Below are 18,867 nucleotides of genomic sequence, written 5' to 3'. Positions count from 1 at the left end.
TGTTTTGTCCTGTGGTGTGTGTGTTTTTTGTTTTTCTTTTTTTGTTTTTTTTTTGGTTGTTTTTGTTTTTTAATGGACTGCACAGAAAGATGAATTCTGTGCAGTGGCACTATGCTGAATTCTGGAACAACAGTCACATTGAGATTTCTGTGCACACAAAAAAAAAATTGGCCCTTAAGAATAAAAGTAATCAGGACAATTACACTGTAAAAGTTTCTTAATGTGATTTATCTTGTACTTTTTGTATGTTTTTATATATACATATATATATTTAATGAGCACAAGCTTGATGGTGTTTTTTACAAATGAGTTGATAGAAACAAAGCTGCTTATCAAATTAAAGATCTGTAGTTTTGAAACGAACAAAGGAAAATTCAGTTGCAAGTGCATTCTTATGCATTTAGTATAAGGAAGGGACACAGGTTTAAGAGTATGCTATGTAGCGATGATCACTTTTACGCTTCCTTGTTTTCTCTAGTGCTCGAGTTAATTCAGATTTTTTCATAGTTTTTTAGTAATACCATTTTACCTGGACTCAGTAAATCTGGGGAAAGTTTTCCCATTTATGTTTGGGAACGCTTGTTGAAGGTTTTAACTCAAACAATTGCTAGCCTCAGTACACGAGTTGAAATAGTTCATATTTATTTGGACCAGTAATTGTTAAACAGGCTATCTCAGAGGTGATTATTATGTATTTTTTACTCTCTAGGTAAAATATGTAACGTGCTAGTTCAGCCTTGCCAAATGTGTTCACTTTTAATAGTGCAATGATTGTAGAGACATGTTAAAACCTGTGACATTTTAAGGCTGTGATTTTTTTCAGTCTTACACACCCCTGCCCCTGAATTGAGGGTGACTGCAGTGGCAATTATTTTTCAGGTGGAAAATTGAGAATATTGTGCATTTTTGTGACTTCGAAGACGGATAGTTTATGTTGTTTGTTGCAGCTGCTACTTTTAAACAGCTACAGTTAAAGGTGCAATGTTTCTTTCACTCTGCGCAGAATTTTAAATTGTATTTAACAAATATTGTACGAACAAAAAGTTTCATGTACATGTTAAACTGTCGCAGCATTTTGGCAGTGGTCACTTTCAGGCGATACACAGTACCTCGTTGTTGATGGCACACTTAAAAACAGTAGTCCTTAAAGTGCCTACGGATTTAATTCCCCCATCACTAATTTCAGTCCTGTTTTCTGTTTAGAACAATTATTAGGGAATCTTTGGTCTTCCATAAAAAAAAAAAAAAAAAAGCCAATAAACGGTAGAGCAATTACTCATGTTCCTGGCAATGTAAAATGCATAGAAATTGAACATTCATAAGTGGTTTTATATGGTGGTTAATGTGTAGTTTGACCTAGGGGGAAATCTATAATCTTACCAAACAGAATCTCTCCCTCTGTACGTTTTGGATTGTGGTTTTGTAGTGATGAGGTTTTAACACTTCCTACTTTTAGTGTTTAAACAAAAACAGTACAGCCATATGCAAAAGGAACTTTGTTACTGCTTGTGTATCAGTAAAGGTACTAATCTTCAGTCACAAAATGGGTTGCCCACAACTCTGTTACCCCATTGACAAAAATGATATTGCCCAGGGTTCAGTGGAAGTTTGACACACACAACTTCATTTGACGGTGCAAGCAGGAAAAGGTGCAGCTTGACTTGGATTTTTTTTGGTTATTTTCCCTGCTAACTACCAGCTCTGAAAATTCAAGTCATCTCTTTTTAGAACCAGTATATCTTGCTGAAATTGAGCCAGAAAGAAATGAATTTCCACAATGCCATGTCATATTAATTTTCAGAGTAGAACTCTGGGACATGAGAAAATTGTCTTGAGGTAATTGTTATTACTATGCCTTGTCAGCCATTTTGTTGTGCCTAGCTTGTGTGTTTTAGCATGTATTTCATGAAAAAGCATTCAAGGTTCCAAAACTTTCTATATATTTCTTAAATTTTCCAGGAGAGAATTAGAAGAGCCATTCTGCCACAACTAAATGGGCAAAAATTGGCTGCTGTAGCAATTCACTTCATTCTTGGTTTCAATAAATTTTTGTCTACCTCCCGAGTCTTTTGCCAGAAATGAATAGATAACAGATAGATAATAATGAATCACAGGTGATAAACTGTCAAGGCAAAATGACTCATTGTGTTTGCTGGCATGTATTTCAGTTAATACCCATTGCAGTGAGGCTTTCAGTGGTGGTTTACGGTGAAACAAATGAAAGTTAAAGATAAGCTATACAAATTACAGAAAGAGGTGATAATAGGAAATTTGCAGAGTTAAGCATTTAAATATATTTAGTTAAACTTCTAATCCACACTTGCAAATCCACAATGAAAGCAAAGTCACTCCTGTGCTGAAAGATGCGTACCTTGTTTTTTGGGAGGCTGAGACCCTGGTACTGACCTCACATTTCTTTAGACAGTGTAGGAGTTTTTCTGTCACTCGTGGTCCTGCTCCAGCATGGTGTAACGCCTTGAGTCAGGACAGCAGTAATTTTGGCTCCCTGTCTTCTCACCTTCTGGGCTCTGCGTCTCATGCCATCGCTTTTCTCACAGCAATGAGGTCTTGGGAATAAAGTTTAAACTTGCCATCTATCTAGAGTGAAACCAAACATGTTTTCTGGGGGACAAGTAGTAAATATTTTGTAAATACTGCATGCTGCCAAATGGTACTGCAATAAACAAAGTAAGGTGAAAGAAATCCAGCTGTATCCTGCATGATTGCTGTTCCTCTTGCAAGTAATCCCTCAAGCGAGATGACAGCAAAAGCAGAGCTCTTGAAAGCTCAGTGCATTTTCTTTGACATGCTGGAATCGGGATGCTATTGCAGTAAAGATCGCTCTGCAGCAGCAGCACAAACAACCCGCCCTATATATGCCCTCGATACTGTTTGAGGGTGTTCATTATGCCCTCCTTACCTTGTTCTTTGGGGATCGTCATGTTAATGCGTTAATTTACACTGAGACCAGCCCTCTGTTGCAGATTAAAAGGTCCTGCTGTACTAGAAGGGCTTTAACCCGGTCTGAGCACTGTCACTTTTTACACTATGTATCTTCTTAAGGTTCGTACTATAAATGTCCTTTTATTTCTAAGATAAAAAGTGTTGTGGACTTAAAAGTTTAAAATGTCAAATAGCCTTTTTTATCCCTTTTTTTTTTAAAACAATAGGAAGTGTTCAGTCCTACTCTCGTAGCGTCTGTTACGGTCAGCTGTTCGGAGGGGTGTTGGCATAGATTCCAGCACTTAAATTCAGAGAGCCTTGTCCTGTAATCACATTTTCCAGTGCAAGTTGGGGTGACTTTCGGATCTAAGGGTTTCAGTGGGATTTGTATGAGTCCTGTTATGTTGGCACCATAGAGTTGGTGTGCTGCAGGGATCAACCCACTTTGTTGGTATGGGACAAAATCTTGCTCCTTTATTTACATTTACTTGTAGACAAGCACAGAACTTGTTGCTGGAGGAGAAAAACACTCCCCTCAGTAAGGGCTAACTTTTTGTTAGATTTTAGATACCCAACTTTTTAGCCTTGGAATTCCTTAAAGCCGCTATTTGGGAATGAAACTGACCTGCAGGCTGTTTTGTTTGATTAATTTGATATAGCCTTAATTGCATCAGCACAACTCTAAAATGACAAGTGTCATTCTTAAATGGTTGAAATAATGTACAAATGTCTTCTAGTATTACTAATGAGGTAGCCGTGAATAATGAAAACAAGATTTAAAAAAAAAAAAAAATGAATTCATCCCAAATCTAACCATGGGTAAATATTCAGTGCAGGAAGATAAGATCGTTCACTCCTTATCTGTATACGATTTTTAATGTCTGATAATGTCATTTTTTATTAACTTACCACTTGCTATTCCAATAACTTTGTTTATGTAGCCCCCAGCTGTCACCTGCAGAGTTTGCAGCTTCCTGATGCGTGTGCAGTTACACCCCCCTTTAGTCCCCATCGGAGCAAAATCTTCAAATGTCTGTCCCCCCCCAGCCCCATATAAGCCAATTCTTTAAACCTCATTTCTGTTTTCTTCGTTACGATGTGCTGTTTGTTTTTATAAAAACACCAAGACCGAATGAGTGCTTTACAGGTGTGGTTTCACCCGAGCCATTAAGAGCAGTTAGGGTCCTCTTCTGTAACGATACCTCTGTGGATGCAGCTTTTAAAGGTGTTGGCCTTTTTTGTAGCTTTATTCATTAAAGTGCTGCTCAGTTCTCGTCCATCGCTTCCAAAGTCCTGTCCATTATTTCTTACAGCTCTTTCTTAACAAGTTTCTCATTCTGGGTTTCCAGGGTCACTTCCCAGTTAATATTTTTCTATTTTCTTAGAATCAAATCCCATTCCTCACTGTGTCGATTTCTACCACCATCTACTAATAGTTGCTACAGAAGAACAACGTTCACCAGGCTGCCTGGCTCCCCGAATCGGAGCCTCTTGCAGTGCAGTAGCAGTCTGAGAGCCAGGTGGGCTTTGTCATCTCTTAAATCTCTTCAAAACTTATCTGGGATATAATAGTTTCATGCTACTGGTGGTCATCTTGAATTCAAATAGCTCGTAGCTTACTGTTGTTGGGGTTTTTTGTTTGTTTTGTTCTGCTTCATTTTCTGTCTTGAACAGTTGGTTTCTACGGGTGGATAGAAATGTTAGGTAGGTCTAGCTAGAATCTGTAAAAAGAAGGCTGATTGAAAACTTGGACACTTCTTAGTATGCTTGACTGTATTTAAATATGTGGTAAGTGCTTTAGAGTCCTCTGAGTCTTCTGGAAGTAAATTCAAAAGCTGAGAAACATCAGGACCAAGTCCTCAGAACGAGACAGAGTTTATGACTATCATATTGCATCTAACCTTCCTGCCGAGTGACTTGAGAGCAGGTGGAAGAGCAGAAACACAATCTTCTCACGGGAGGGAGGGCGGTCATGCTATTTCGAATCCCTCGGGAACTGGAAGTGCTGGGTGTGCTTTGCCTGGTCCCACTCCGCTGGAAGCAGCAGAGGCTGAGCCCTCCTGGCGCAGACTCCTGTGAGCCACGGGATTCACCAGGCTGTAAAATTAGTTTCTAGGTCCTTTACCCACAAGAAGATGGTAAGTAGCATATAAGGCCTTTTCTATTACTTTTCTATTACTTACTCTGAGACGACTTGAATCCTTTGAGTAAATAAAGACCAGTAGTAGTGGACTGAGCGAGAGTCTCCACGAGCTTTTTCTATTAATACTTTCTACCTCTTGACATTTATCGCAAAGCCGCTACAGGCTGATAACGCTGCTGTAAGGGGCTCGAACAGCACGGCAGCAGGTCCTTCAGTGTCAGGCCAGTACAGGCACAGAAATACCCGGTCAGGAAGGGGGCAGTGCCTGCCTCCTGCTAGCGAGGTTGTCTGAAACCAGTTGAAGCACGGTTCCAGGAGCGGGGAGGTACGTACGCGTTGAAACGAAGGAATTTGCATCTTCCCAGTGGCACCACGGGGACTCGTGAACACTTCCATCCAGTCTGTCGTGCTACCTCCCTACCCATCTGAAGTAGCGCAAGGTCCTTTGCAACCAATATTGTTTAAACAGTGCAGTTACAGGGAGGTGTACCGGTTTCTAGCTATTTTGATGTGTTGAGTGGCTAGAAAGGGAGGGTGTTCCTAAGGCAAGCGGCCGCTATTCCGCGCATTGGCCTGAGTGCTTGTTTAGAAAGACCTGTTACTAACTGCTACCTTGGTTGTGTGTAAGTCCGAAATACCGAAAGAGAACTGTGTAACCCTTCCGCTTCCAGTCTGTGAGGAGCCTGGCACCGGCTTTCTGAACACTTCTGCAATCTGAACCAAAAAACTGCTATTGGAATGTAGACTTACTGTAGAGCTGTGGAAGAAAACTTCAATCGTGTCTCTTCTCTCGGTCTTCAGAGCAGTCAAAATTATTTTAATGTAGGTTTTAGATTATGTATATAAATCTGATTGAAGTACCAACAGCAAAGCGTAAATAAAATGTGGACTTAAGAATGGGCTAGATGAGAAGTTTTGTGTTGAATTTATTGAAATACAATATGATGAAGCTGGTGGTGGAAGAGACTCGCTGTGATGAAGACAGGGAAATAAAGTTTGGGTCTCCTCAACTCAGCAAAGGAGCCAGGTTCTCTGTTGCCTTTAAATCTATCGTGGCATCAAAAGACTGACGTGGTCGCTGTAGTCACTGGAGGATTTTGCTGCATGGAAACACTCCTGGGTGTTACCAGGTCTTCACGGCTGCTGAGGAGCTGAGGTAGGCTGCTGGGGAGCTGGCGTGCTCGGTGTGCTGTCGGTGTGCTGTCGGTGTGCTCCCTGACCTGCCGCAGGGGCTATCGCAAAAAATGAGCTTGCGGTGGGTGTCATGGAGAGCTGATGGAAACCTCTGCTCTGCTCTGTTTGCTAGTGGCACTCACTTTGAAGACGTATGACCGAAAATACAAGCCAATGGCAAATGGTTGAGAATTTGTAGTATTAATATTAAATTAAAAAATATATATATACACATATATACCACATCTGTGGAAGCAGGTAAACCACCCAAGTTTATCACAGCTCTCCATTCCTTTGATGCGACCCACTGCAGTGGACGTGCATGTGAACTCCCTGCGCATTGGCATGGCAGTAGAAAGAAGAATTCAAGAGTTTTGCATGGATCCCAACAGATCATTACCACCGGGGGTTTGTTCTCAGCTGGGAGAAGAAAGCTTTTGATGCAGACAGCACAAAAAGTGGTGACTCCTATAAATGTTTTCTGTTCTCATATTTCTCTCAGAATTCATTAACGCCACAGGACAAAAAAAGGCCAATTTTTAATTTGACCTATATAGAAACTGTAAAATATATAATGGTTTATTGATCACCTAGCTCCCTGAAACCTTCCAAAATTTGGGCTCCTGTGGTTTTTACATTAGCTGAAAATACAGCCCAAAGCAGTTCTCTTGTTTTTGATACTTGCTTACCTAGTAATTTTAACACCACAAAGTCAGCATTATACTTTCTGTTGCTGAAGTTTGTTTCACGCTGTTCTTTTCCCAAAACTCTCTGGATGGGGTTTTTCTGACCTTTTTCTACCTTGCACAGTTTTCTCGCATCTCCTTGGTATTCTCTCCTTCCCCATCGCTGGTGTGCTGTGGATCCTCCAGAAATGCACCGACCCCTGGGGTTTATCGAAGGCAGGCGGTTAATTCGCAGGCATCCTGGTGGCACGGGGAGGTGGTGGCATAGAAAGCCCTGGAGGTCTGAGCCTGCCGTGTGTGTCTCAGCACAATTTGGAGCTGTGTGCTGTCTGCCGAGGTGCTGGTGAAGTGGTGCTTCAGAGAGGGGTCATAACATTAACGAGGTGTTGCATCATGGCGAAAGAGTTCGTGGTACTTGTTGATGCTTAGGGCTTAGTGTTTCACTGTATAGCCTCAGAAAAATATAGAGACAACGCTGTTTGGTCTTTCAGGAGGTGGAAAGGAGAAGCACCTTGAAACAAAGATTGTTAGTGCTTCACTGATATGTTTTTTGGGTTTTTTTTTTTTTGGTTGGTTTTGCAAAGCTGTATACTGGAAATAACCATCGAAATTCTTGCAAGAATACTTAAAATCTTTTAACAGTGTTTACTTCAATTCAGGACTTCTTCCAAAATAAGATGTCTTTGTAACCCTGCCGATCATTACTGGAGGTTACCTCCCTTTTTCCCCCACCCCCTTTTATTTTTTTTTTCATTTTAATAATCAGGGCTGTAGTTTTTGATGTTTGACTGTATGTATAGTAGTTCATGTCCTCTGTGCTGCGTTAGGGCTGGGAATTGAGACATTCGTCCACAAAGTATCCTGGATATAAGCTAAATGAGCTGATCAGATGTGTAATCTGTCACACTGATAGTAACGGCTGGTTTGAGCAAGAGGCTGCTGAATATGATGTACATTTAAAATATAATTACTAGGCGTGAATATAAAAGCATATGGTGAGTCATGGGGATTGGAGAAGCACAAGAAAATGCAAGGGTGCTGTGTGTTTTCTATTGAACAAGGTTTGTGTTTGTTTTGCTAATTTACATTCCAAAGTGTTTTTGTATTAAAGCTTCAATAAAGCCAGGAGCAAAGACGTCGTCCCTTTCGCCACCAGGCTAGCGCTTCTCTCTCCTACTGCCCGTGGCCAGGAACTTCTCAGCGCAGAGGGGGTTTTGGAGCTGGGGCGGAGGGATCACCCTGCTGGTGGCCAGCCAGCACACGGAGAGGAAGGAGGGTAGATGGGGTTGCATGAGGCTTCACTGTGTCCCTGCCTGTGGCAGGGGGTTGGAGCTAGATGATCTTTAAGGACCCTTCCAACCCAAACCGTTCTCTGATTCACTTCTATTAGCATCTTCAGCTTTGGCAGCACTGGATCTGGGTGGCACCTGTGTGCCATGCATGAGGGAGCTAATACCAAACAAGGCTGGAAATTGGGGTCAGAGTCCCACTCAGTGCTGCTATGTTTACACTTTGTTGTTGTTGTTTGAAAGCAACGAGCCTGCACTGAGGATCTTTCCAGCCATGGTGGTTGAACGGAGGAGCTCTTCTGTGCAGTGATGCCTTAACTGCAGATTTCTGCAGCATACATCCAGGAGGAGACCCTACCCCGCTCAGCTGCACCTCCTGCCTGCCACCGGTTCCCCCTCTGCTCTGCCCTTGTGAGGCCCCACTTGGAGTGCTGCGTCCAGTTCTGGGGCCCCCAGCGCAAGAAAGGCGTGGGGCTGCTAGAGCAGGTCCAGAGGAGGGCTACAGAGGTGATCAGAGGGCTGGAGCACCTCTCCTGTGATAAAAGGCTGAGGGAGATGGGGCTGTTCAGCCTGGAGAAGGGAAGGTTCTGGGGAGACCTTACGGTGGCCTTCCTGTACCTAAAGGGGGCTTATAAAAAAGATGGAGAGCAACTTCTTGCTCAGGCAGACAATGATAGGACAAGGCTGAGGGGGCGGGGGAGGTGGCTTTAAACTAAAAGAGGGGAGATTTTAGACTAGACATTAGGAGGAAATTCTTCACTCAGAGGATGGTGAGGCCCTGGCACAGGCTGCCCAGAGAAGCTGTGGGTGCCCCATCCCTGGAGGTGTTCAAGGCCAGGCTGGGTGGGGTTTTCGGCAGCCTGGTCTGGTGGGAGGTAAATTACACATTACCGGACCGAAAATCTCTGGAGTGATTTCCCCTCTGAAAGAATTAAGTTCTGAGATTGCGCTTTCATATTTTGGCCTGTTGCATCTCCGGCAGCCTGCGTGTAGGTACCTACTGCGTCCCTAAAAGGCCGCTCTGTTTGTGCCTCTCCATTGTGTGCCAAGGGGCTTGGCCCAAAGCCCTAGGGGCTGAGGGCTCCCGGTTGACTCTGTGACCTCTGCGCTATCTTCAGCATCCCTGTGGCACGCTACTGCTGATGGGGGGCTTCCTGCAGCCTGGCACTTGTGGCTGTGATAAACTCTGCCCTGTGTGCACGTGCACACGGGCTTCCCACAGGTTTTTTTTTTACAAGCACTTCACATAAAATTTCACCTCTGATTTTTATCTGCTCTTCTAGTTCAGTTTGCGGATTCCTGTCCTGTGTTTTTTGAAATATGTGTTGCCCCAAGAACCGCTTTATTACTTGTTTAAGTGCATGCACTCCCTGCTTAGCACGATTAACAAAGTTTTGAAACAGCTTCCTGAGGACTTTTCACAACCCCGGCTTTTGTTTCCAGGCAGGCGTCTCGCCAAAGCAGTTGGAATGCAAAGCAGTTTGTGCGTACTGAAGCCCATAAGACGCAAACAGTAAAGAAGTTTGCTGCACGTTGGAGGCTTATAAATACTATTGAAGTCCAATTTTGTTATGTGCGGCCAGAGCAATTGCTCCTGTTTGGAGTGAGAATGGACTCGATCCAAGGGTGTGGCTGGAAGCCGTGGCTGCTGAGGGGCCTCTAGGTGCACGTAAGGCGGTTGGTGCTGGCAGGTCGTTGCACCGACAGCCTTAACGGCCTGCTCTCTCACAAGCTAACTCCTGATGCATTTGAAGCACCGTGACCTCTCAGCTTGGCTCTTGCCCAGTCGGTCATTTGACCGCTAAATACTGTAACTGCTTTTCTTCTTCCGATTTTGTTTGGGAGATTGTGTCTTGAATTTAGCTCCGTGTCAGAACGCAGACATAAGCAAGGGCTTCTGACCTCACGGTAGAAACATGAAGCAATCAGCTTTCACAAACCGTGACGTTAGTTGGATTATAAAAATAAACAATTATCAGTTTGCTTTCTCAATTTTCCCAAATGTGCTCTAGTGTCATTCTTCAAGGTGTGAGGTTGTGCCTTTTTTTAAACTCACCTTATACTCTCAAGTCATGTGGCCAGGTATTGGTGGTGGATATTAAAAATATTTCTCTTCTTGCCTTCTATTGGATGTCCGTCAACGTAAGCCCATACTCGCATATCGAGGTCTGGCTCTGGCATTTCAGGATCACTGGAATTACAGGTGAAGTGCCCTGAACCTCTGGGGGAAAAGAACATTTTGCTCTGAGGAGCAGATGTGTTTGGATTCCCTCTATCGTGGGTCTTTCAAAGGATCACCACCTCATTTTGGGAATGTCTAGCCCTCGGAGGAATCCCTGTCCGTTCTGGTAGCACCTCCAGCCACCCCGGAGCTGATACAGCACAGGGAAAGATGTGACTGGAGGAAGCCTGCAAGTGAGTCAGTGTCAGGTAACCTGGATGCGATGCCAACGTAGCAGGCAGGCAGGGAACACACACCCCTGAATGTTGCTTTCCTTTGCTGCAGTAGCTTTGTAGGGATTTCTTGAAGAGCCTGTAGTGTTTTCTCAGGCATAAGCAACCAGGACAAGGAGGGCAGCATTAACAGTGCAGGCCTCAGAGGCATCCAGGCACATGAGCACCTACAGAAAGCACCCTTCCAGCCTGCAGAACCAGCTTACAGACTGAAAGCGACGGCTGAAAGAATACGTGGCCTGTTTTTTGTGCCCACGTCTGTATAGAGGTGGTAGTGTAGAGAAAGCTACCTTGCCTCTGCTCGCACCTTGCCCTGTTGCACGTTACCCCTCTTTTAGCAGCACTTTAACAACAGATAACTTGGACTTCACACAAGCCGTGTTTTAAAAATTTATTCTTTGAACTCCACAGTGGGTCTTTAGTTCTCCTTTTCCTGCACAGTCTTTGTTCCACGCAGCCTACCCGTACGGCGGGCAGCAATGAGACCAACTTTGCGCCCGGCAGGAGCATCTCTCCTGATGGTTGAAGGCTTGCCAATGTGCTGATGGTTACCACCACCGAAGGGATGCTCTACAGGCTGTGGAAAGAGAAATTGAGCCATGAATATAACAAACAACGAAAGTGACATTCAGCAGCAATAAACCAAACAAGAAATTTAACTGCTTGTTTTGATACAATGCAGAAGCTATTGAGTGCTGGTAACTACCCTAATTACAAGTGCAATCACAGGACGGGCAGTGAGGCTTTCTTTCTAGATGTATGCCCAACTCCTCCCCACACCAAACAAATCCTTCCTAAGCAGTAAGAAGTTGAAGTGAAAACTGATTGGAAGTCGACTTACGTTCATGGCCACACCACGGACACGCGGCCAGCAGTTCCTCTTTGCCTTGTACTTATGGTAGGCACGGCCAGCCTTTAGGATCGGCTTGTCAATACGACCTCCACCAGCAACGATTCCTGAAATACACCACAGAAATGGTAACATGCGAATACAACAAGCAGGATGTGGTAGAAAACGCTTAAGAACAACTCTAAATTCCTAGTAATATTCAGTTCTAAGAATAAGCTTCAGAAGACCAGCCTCAAATAATCCCAACTGTATTTTCAAATGAATGTTTTCCAGCCAACCCAGACAAAATCAATATGTAACAGCAGCTGCACGTTAAGTGATCTTCAATCTTTAATTACCACGTTTCCATCCATACACGCAGCACTGAGTTTAACACTTTTTCTGAAGCATTTCCAGCTTTATTGCTCTAATTTCTTGGGTCACAATAACCACAGCTTTTCAACTAAAAAAAGCGTGAACTGGAAGAGCTCAGTGGGCTTGCAAGTCCTTTGAGGTTTAATAGCCTGTTATTTCAGCGTTTATTTAGTCAATTTTATTGGAGTAACAGACCACAGACGATGCATTTTGATGTCTCCTATGTGGAGGCAGGGATGCTGCTAGCTTCTGTCTCACCAGTACAGAATCTAATGGTTTTCTCACCTTGTACCTGCCCAGGACTACATCGGGTGTCATCTGCTGACCAAGTTCAGCAGCCATCTCTCAGCTGCCTGTCAAGTGCAGAACAAACCTCTTAAACCTCTGCTTCCTAACAGTGGTACTTCTGTTCGCTGTCAGGCTTTGCAGAGCGTTTCACCAGACTGACAGCACCGACACCAGCTTCAGCACACTCAGCACTACCCCTGCAGGCTGTCAGCGCATCAAGATCAGGAAGCCACCAACGCCATTTTCTGCCTAACCTTCCCAGAGAACTGCAGATTTCACAGGCTGAGAAGCTCCGTTACAGCTTAATGGCAATCAGCATCTACTTCTCTGCTCTCTTACTAGCTCAAAGAATCCCCCAATTTCAGAAGTTCCCACTAGCAGAAGTTATGTAGGCATGGCACACGTTAGGCACCTGTGCTCAGACCAGATCTGTGCATAACCCTGGGTCCAGTCACATACACCTCTAAATTCTGCTGTTCTGCAGCTAGTGTAGGGAAGGTGGCCCCGTCTGACAGCTTGCTTGGCAGTACGTAAGCTCAGGGAAAAGACAAGTTCCTAGTTGTCACTGCTTACCAACAACAGCTCTGTTTGCAGAAGAAATCACCTTCTTGGAGCCGGAGGGCAGCTTCACCCTGGTTTTCTTCGTTTCGGGGTTGTGAGAGATAACGGTAGCGTAGTTGCCGGAAGCGCGGGCCAGCTTTCCCCGGTCGCCGGGCTTCTCCTCGAGGCAGCAGACGATGGTGCCCTCGGGCATGGTGCCGACGGGCAGAACATTGCCGATGTTCAGCTGAGCTGCAAGGAGCAACCACAGAGCAGCGACAGCTTCACTCGGGCTGCCAGGCAGCACTCAGACTACAGCGCTATTTAACGTGGGGCCCTGCGCCGTGAACCACCACAGCAACAGGCAGCGGCACTTCCCGTTATCTGAGTTAAAACCCACGTTTCAACATTCAGCGTAACCCAAAGGCAGGCAGAACGTGCCCGTAAGCATCTTAACAATCCGAACACTTGACAGAACTGCCAGTAATACGGAAAAAAACTACGTGAGGAGACTTCAATCTCCACGAGTGAAATGTTTGGTTAAAGCAACTGGCAACTATTGCTTTGTAAAGGCTCACAACTGCACTTAAGCATCCTGAATTTTCTGTGTTCACTTGACACCTGCTTCATGCTTCTTGAAACCTCTCAGGCAAGGCGATTTCAGCCTTAACTCACCCTTCTTGCCGCAGTAAACGAACTGCCCGGTGTGAATCCCCTCAGCAGCGATGAACAGCTCGGTTCTCTTCTTAAACCTGTACGGGTCACGGAATGCAATCTTGGCAAGGGGAGCGCCTCGGCCAGGATCATGAATGATGTCCTGTTGGAACAGACACCTGCTTTAGGGCAGCTCACAGCATTTGCCACGGGTTCTGCAGAAACCAAAGCGTTACAAAAACTGAAGATGATCGCTATTAAGGTAATTCTCACGAGGAGACCCCTTTCTCAGAGGAGCCTTGATTTCTCCTGGGGTGAGTAAGTTGAAAACAAATTCACATTCGTAAGAACGCCCCCTCGAGTATCCGCGGCGCAGAATAATGACTCCGGCCAGGTGTGCTGCTTCAAAGCGACCAGATCCGAACTGGTTTGTTCCTGACGTTCTGCAGGTATCAGGCCTATCCACAGGATGTTACTGAACTGCCCAACATCACTATGAACTGCCCAAACGCTAGCATTTGTCAGTGGAGACAGAGCTAGACAAACGCAGTGATTTCTGTAAGTCTTTTTTAGCACAGAAGTGTTTCTGAACTGCTGATATTAAGTATACTAAATTATCTAAGCCCCCAAATGAGGAAGCAGAGACTTATTGCTGCTTCTTTGCTCTGAAAAGTGTCATGTCTGTCCATCTAGAACAAATCTTTGTACATTCACATTCCATCACACAACCATGCACAGGCTACAGAGAAGTGATGAAACCCCTCAGACGTGTAGATTATCTTGGAAAACCTCAGTTTCCATTAGTGTCAATTAACATGTTTCCTGCTTTTTTCAGTCCTGCTGGGCAAAACCTTCAGGTGTTTAAGTTTAAATCAAAGCTACCTATCTCCTTCTTTCATCAACCTCAACTACTTTAAGTGTAAAATCCACCCTTCCTGCACTCTGCAGATGAGCGTGTTCTGAAAGGATGACGAAATGGCGAGGTTTTGGGGCATCTAGCTAGGTACCCAGTGCCACTGCTTGGGGCCTCAGTCACTGACAACTGAAAAACAGCTACAGCACACTGCTTGAAACACTGGGTCACTGCCCAAGTGGAAGTACTGCCTTGCTTCAATTGGTTGTGCTTATAATTGCTTTTTTATTTTTTTACGATGCAACCTGCTATCAGGGCAACTCCCCTCTCATGCTTCACGCATTCCAGAGAAGTCTTTAGGTGACACAGAAGCATGCTCATATTCCTACATCAGCAAAGCTCTAACAGAAAACCGTGCTGCTGCCTATCCACTTTCCTATTGATACGCAGCCATAGATTTGTAGTTTCATGTTTCAAGGAACAGATTTAACGAAGCACCAGAAAGCTATACAACACGGAACCCGCTTCAAGCACAACCTACAGGACCGCAGATCCCTTACAGTGAGGTTTGGGGGGGCCTCAGGCCACCCAACGCCGCTGCCCGCAGGCCCCTTTAGCCGCGCACCGCCTCCCCGCGGGCAGCCCCCCCCGGCCGTACCTTGACGATGCCCTTGATGTAGCCGTGCCTCTCGGCGAAGTCGACGGCGCGGAGCTTGGCCGGGCCCTTCCTGTGCTTGACGTGGGCGCGGAACACGGACCCGGCGCCCTTCCTCTGGCCTCGGATGACGCGGCCCATGGCGCCCTGCGGGCAGAGGCGGCGGGACGGTGCCGGCCGTTAGCGCCTGGCAGGACAGGGCAGCGCCCCTCCCTCCCTCCCTCCCTCCCTCCCCCCCCACCTCCCCCCTCGGCCCTCCCGGCGCCATTAACGCCCGGCTAGGCCGCAGCGCGGCCCGCGGCCATCCGCGGCGCAGCCCGGCCCGCTCGCGCGGGGAGATGGATGGGGCAGGGCCCGGGCAGTGCCGGAGCGGGCGGCCGAGGGCCCGATGGCGCCGGGCGGGGCCGGACGGCGATGGATGGCAGCGGATGATGGCGGCCGCGCTCCTACCTGCGCTGCGGCCTCGCTGGGAAAGGAGGAGGCGCTGACGTCGCCGCGGCGCCAAGGCCCTTCCGGCGCGCGGCGGTGACGTCACTGCCTGGCAACCGGGCGGTTCCGGCTGCGGCTGGGGGGGGAGGGGGGAGGGGCCAAGAGTCATCGGTGCTGAACCTGCTGCGTGCAGGAGGGGGCTGGTGGCTGATTTTTATTTTATTTTATTTTATTTTATTTTATTTTATTTTATTTTATTTTATTTTATTTTTATTTTATTTTATTTATTTTTATTTTTTATTTATTATTATTTATTTATTTATTGTTTTTTAAGGTTTCTGCACTGTGCTGTTCACGCTAGGAAGTGACTTAAAATAAAAACCCTCCAGCCACTTCACGCTGCCTGTGTCAGATTTTTACCAATACTAGTTAGGGCGTAATTGGGAGATAGCGCAAAGCAGAGGCGACTGTCTTAGTGCTCCTCACCTGTTTGTGCCATGCCCTGAAAGGTGCGATGGAAAGTGCCTTAACTCCTTTAACACCCCATTAGGTCTTCAGCATCACAAGCCCTTCTCCTTCCCAAAAACATCGCCACTGCTGACCCAATTCACCTTTTCACTACAGATGCTCTATTTTACTGCTATTTTGCATGAGATTGGGTCATGGCAAATCTGCAGTGTAGGCTCACATAAGCAATCACTTTAAACTGAACCTAAGCATCCAATTTCTTGACAGCGAAGCTTTCCCACATCAGTATCGTCAGGACAAACGTGAGTTACACCCCCAGTTACAGGCAGGATGTCCACATACTGAGGGCTCCAACTCACGATCGCTGTCAGATTTAACCGCGGTGGCTGAAGACAGCACAGCCCGTTGTCTGCCTGCTGTCTGCGGGAGGTTGCCATTCCCCCAGCACACAGCCAGCGTGCCAGCTGCTCAGCCGAAGCCCCGTTTGACAGATTACAGCTTGACATACTACCACAAACTGCTGCTGATTTTGGTTTACATTGACGCACAGAGTGTGACTAACTTGAGATTTTGATTTACGGTTCCTGTTGGCCTTAGATGTGGGGGCAGTAGTGTTGTTAGCTTTTGCTACTAAATCTGACAGGAGTCCAAGCCTTAAGGAACTACCTGAATTTCCAAATAATACCCATAAATCCAGCAGATTGCATTGGTCACTCCCCTTTCACATTCTGTGTAGCAAATTAATTAAGGACTTAGTAATCAATTACACAAGAAGAGACATGGTTGTGTAATGATTTAGTACACTCATTAATTTTATTATCCTGCACCAACTATACCCTGTATTCATTTTATTATTATTTAATTCATGGTGCAGTCTTGCACTGCTATCACCAGGAAGTTGCAATCTTTCAATTATATCACGGGCTTGGTCAGACATATAGCAGCTAAGGCAGTGCTGCAACATGGACAGTGAGTCCGAAACCAGAACAGTCCCTTGTTCCTCCCAACCACCTTTTTGAATACTCTGAATATTTTTAGAGATGTCCATACCACAACGGTGTGAAGAGTTCTGGGCTCACCATCTCAAGGGATGCAGTTTTAGCCCTTCCTCCTGGTAATGCTGAACTGTTACTACTCGTGTGTATCACTGCAACTCCTCAGGCTGTGTTGCCACGTGTTTTTTTTCTGGGTCGGAGCATGCTGCATGCCCAGGGTTGCAGTTCCACTATCGCTCAAAACAGCTCTTAGTGTTTTTTTGTCGGAGAAAACCAGGAGGCGGCTGGGAACGGTACGCATCTGGACCTCACCTCTGCATGGGCTCACGTTTTCCTTAGGGTGCATAGCTGGATGCAAAACTGAAAGCCTCCCCCATTTTCTAGCCTCAACAGAGTTTGGGCATCCCAGGGAGGAAATGTAAATAGACATCAGAACTGCATCAGTGACGGTGTAATTTTGTAATTGATTTCTCCTGCTGTAAGAGACATCTTTGACCAAACACTGATTATCAAGGAGTGAGAGGATTATATTACCTGACCCAGCCAAGTATGGACTGAATTCACAGTAAAGTTAAATATTTTGTTTAACTTGCATTAACTTCAAATACGGACAGATCTGAAGAAATGCAAGGAAGTAGTTTACACCTATTTGCGATCAAAAACACTGTCCAAACAGGGTTTGTCTCAACAAGGTCACGATGTGTGATACTGTTTGAATCTTGGTGCTGAAGGAAAAGAAATCCTGGACACTACCAATGATTACTGTGCTGCTCAAGTGACAAGGAGGCAGTGGAGGTGCTGTGTTTTGAAGTGAGGCTGTTTCCCTCCTCACAAAACCCCGTTCCCTGGGCCGATGTTGTCTCCCCATAACCCATCCTTTGGAGATTTTGCTGCACGAGGAGGATGTGGCAGTGGCAGAGGCACAGCGCGACAAGCCCACACCAGACAGCACAGCGTGAGACATGGGGCTTCTCAAAGCATGGAGAAACATCACCTACCCGTGTGGGTGCCACCTGGCTTCGTCCACCAGCAGTGCTGCTGTGCCGTCACCATTCCCTGCTGCAGCCTCGAGGCCTGAGGTTTTGCGCTTTGGGACGTCAGCTCTGGCGCATTGGCTAAAGATGTTACTGCCTTTACTGTCTGCCCTGCCTCTCTGCCAGGAGTTACAGCTGTGTGGAAAGAGGAGCAGAGGCCGGGCCAGCATGCTGGATTTCCCTGGAGAAGGCCTCTTTTTCCACCAGAGTTCTCTGTTGGAATTTGAGGAACTTGCTCGTTTCCCTGAGAGCTCTCAGAGGCCTGGCAGCAAGCAGAAAGCTGTCCACATAACCCAGGCACGTCCAGCACATCTGCACAGATCAACTCGGCTATGCAAAGGCCAGAGGTCCAAGGCTTTCCAGAAGCCTTGGCCTCTGTGTGCATGCATCATTCCTCCTAGACACGCGTATGGGAAGCTGGATCGAATCTGACAGCACTAGGCAAAATAGGCTACATGTCCAGACCACAGCTGCTGTGCATCACAGCCTGACATTTTGGCAGCAACTTCCTTCTTTGGCTGCTTACGCTACAACATCAAGTTGAGGTGGCTGAGGCATGGCCCCCCCATCCTTGCTACCAGGGCAGCAGAGGTGAAGCACACACGTCAGGGAAGGCCAGGTCGTCTGTCACCACAGCTGCTTCCCCTGGCCTGTGTCTGTCAGAGCCCCTCCTCATGCATCTCCCTGTGGTTGGCCAATTTGTCAGTATAACATAAAATGGAAAAAAAAAAAATACGGGCTCCATTGTGGAAGGTTTTTGGCAGAGTCATGGGTATGCTGCTGCAAATTCAGCACACTGCTTGCATGGTGGGAACAAGTCAAGGGTGTGCTGTCTTAATTAATCCTTTCGTGACACTCACTGGCTAATTTGCTAAAGGTTAATCTCACTGTAAATACCAAAAGGGGCGGTGTTCTGTTTGTTACAGACGACAACCAGAGAGAAATTTTGATGAGACTGCTGTTTGGAGAGGGGGAAGAGGAAGCAAGGGTTCTGCAGGACCCCACCTGGAAAAGGGAACTGAGAAGAAGGGAAGCCCCTAACTCTATCCACTCATCTCT

The 18,867-nt window shown here is 46.0% G+C and overlaps 1 protein-coding gene across 1 annotated transcript; it reads right to left on the bottom strand.

Moving 5' to 3' along the window:
* Nucleotides 1-11,065: 11,065 nt before the first annotated feature.
* Nucleotides 11,066-15,446, bottom strand: RPL8 (ribosomal protein L8). Its single transcript, XM_080575481.1, has 6 exons — nucleotides 15,333-15,446; nucleotides 14,886-15,029; nucleotides 13,396-13,537; nucleotides 12,754-12,972; nucleotides 11,530-11,645; nucleotides 11,066-11,265 (listed from the first exon to the last, which is right to left on the bottom strand). Exons 2-6 carry the CDS (start codon nucleotides 15,021-15,023, stop codon nucleotides 11,107-11,109), a joined length of 774 nt encoding a protein of 257 aa, XP_080431607.1. The 5' UTR covers nucleotides 15,024-15,029; nucleotides 15,333-15,446; the 3' UTR covers nucleotides 11,066-11,106.
* Between the last annotated feature and the right edge of the window lie 3,421 nt (nucleotides 15,447-18,867).

This window comes from Anser brachyrhynchus (assembly GCF_964034855.1).
Source record: "Anser brachyrhynchus genome assembly, chromosome: 1".
Classification (NCBI taxonomy): domain Eukaryota; kingdom Metazoa; phylum Chordata; class Aves; order Anseriformes; family Anatidae; genus Anser; species Anser brachyrhynchus.
This window is presented reverse-complemented; position numbering and strand designations above follow the sequence as displayed.

Coding starts and splice junctions, on each gene's coding strand:
- RPL8 (XM_080575481.1), bottom strand. CDS start 15,023: ATGGGCCGCGTCATCCGAGGCCAGAGGAAGGGCGCCGGGTCCGTGTTC. Junction 13,538..14,885: donor ACATCAAGGGCATCGTCAAG/GTACGGCCGGGG, acceptor CTGTTCCAACAG/GACATCATTCATGATCCTGG. Junction 11,646..12,753: donor TGCAAACAGAGCTGTTGTTG/GTAAGCAGTGAC, acceptor GGTGTATTTCAG/GAATCGTTGCTGGTGGAGGT.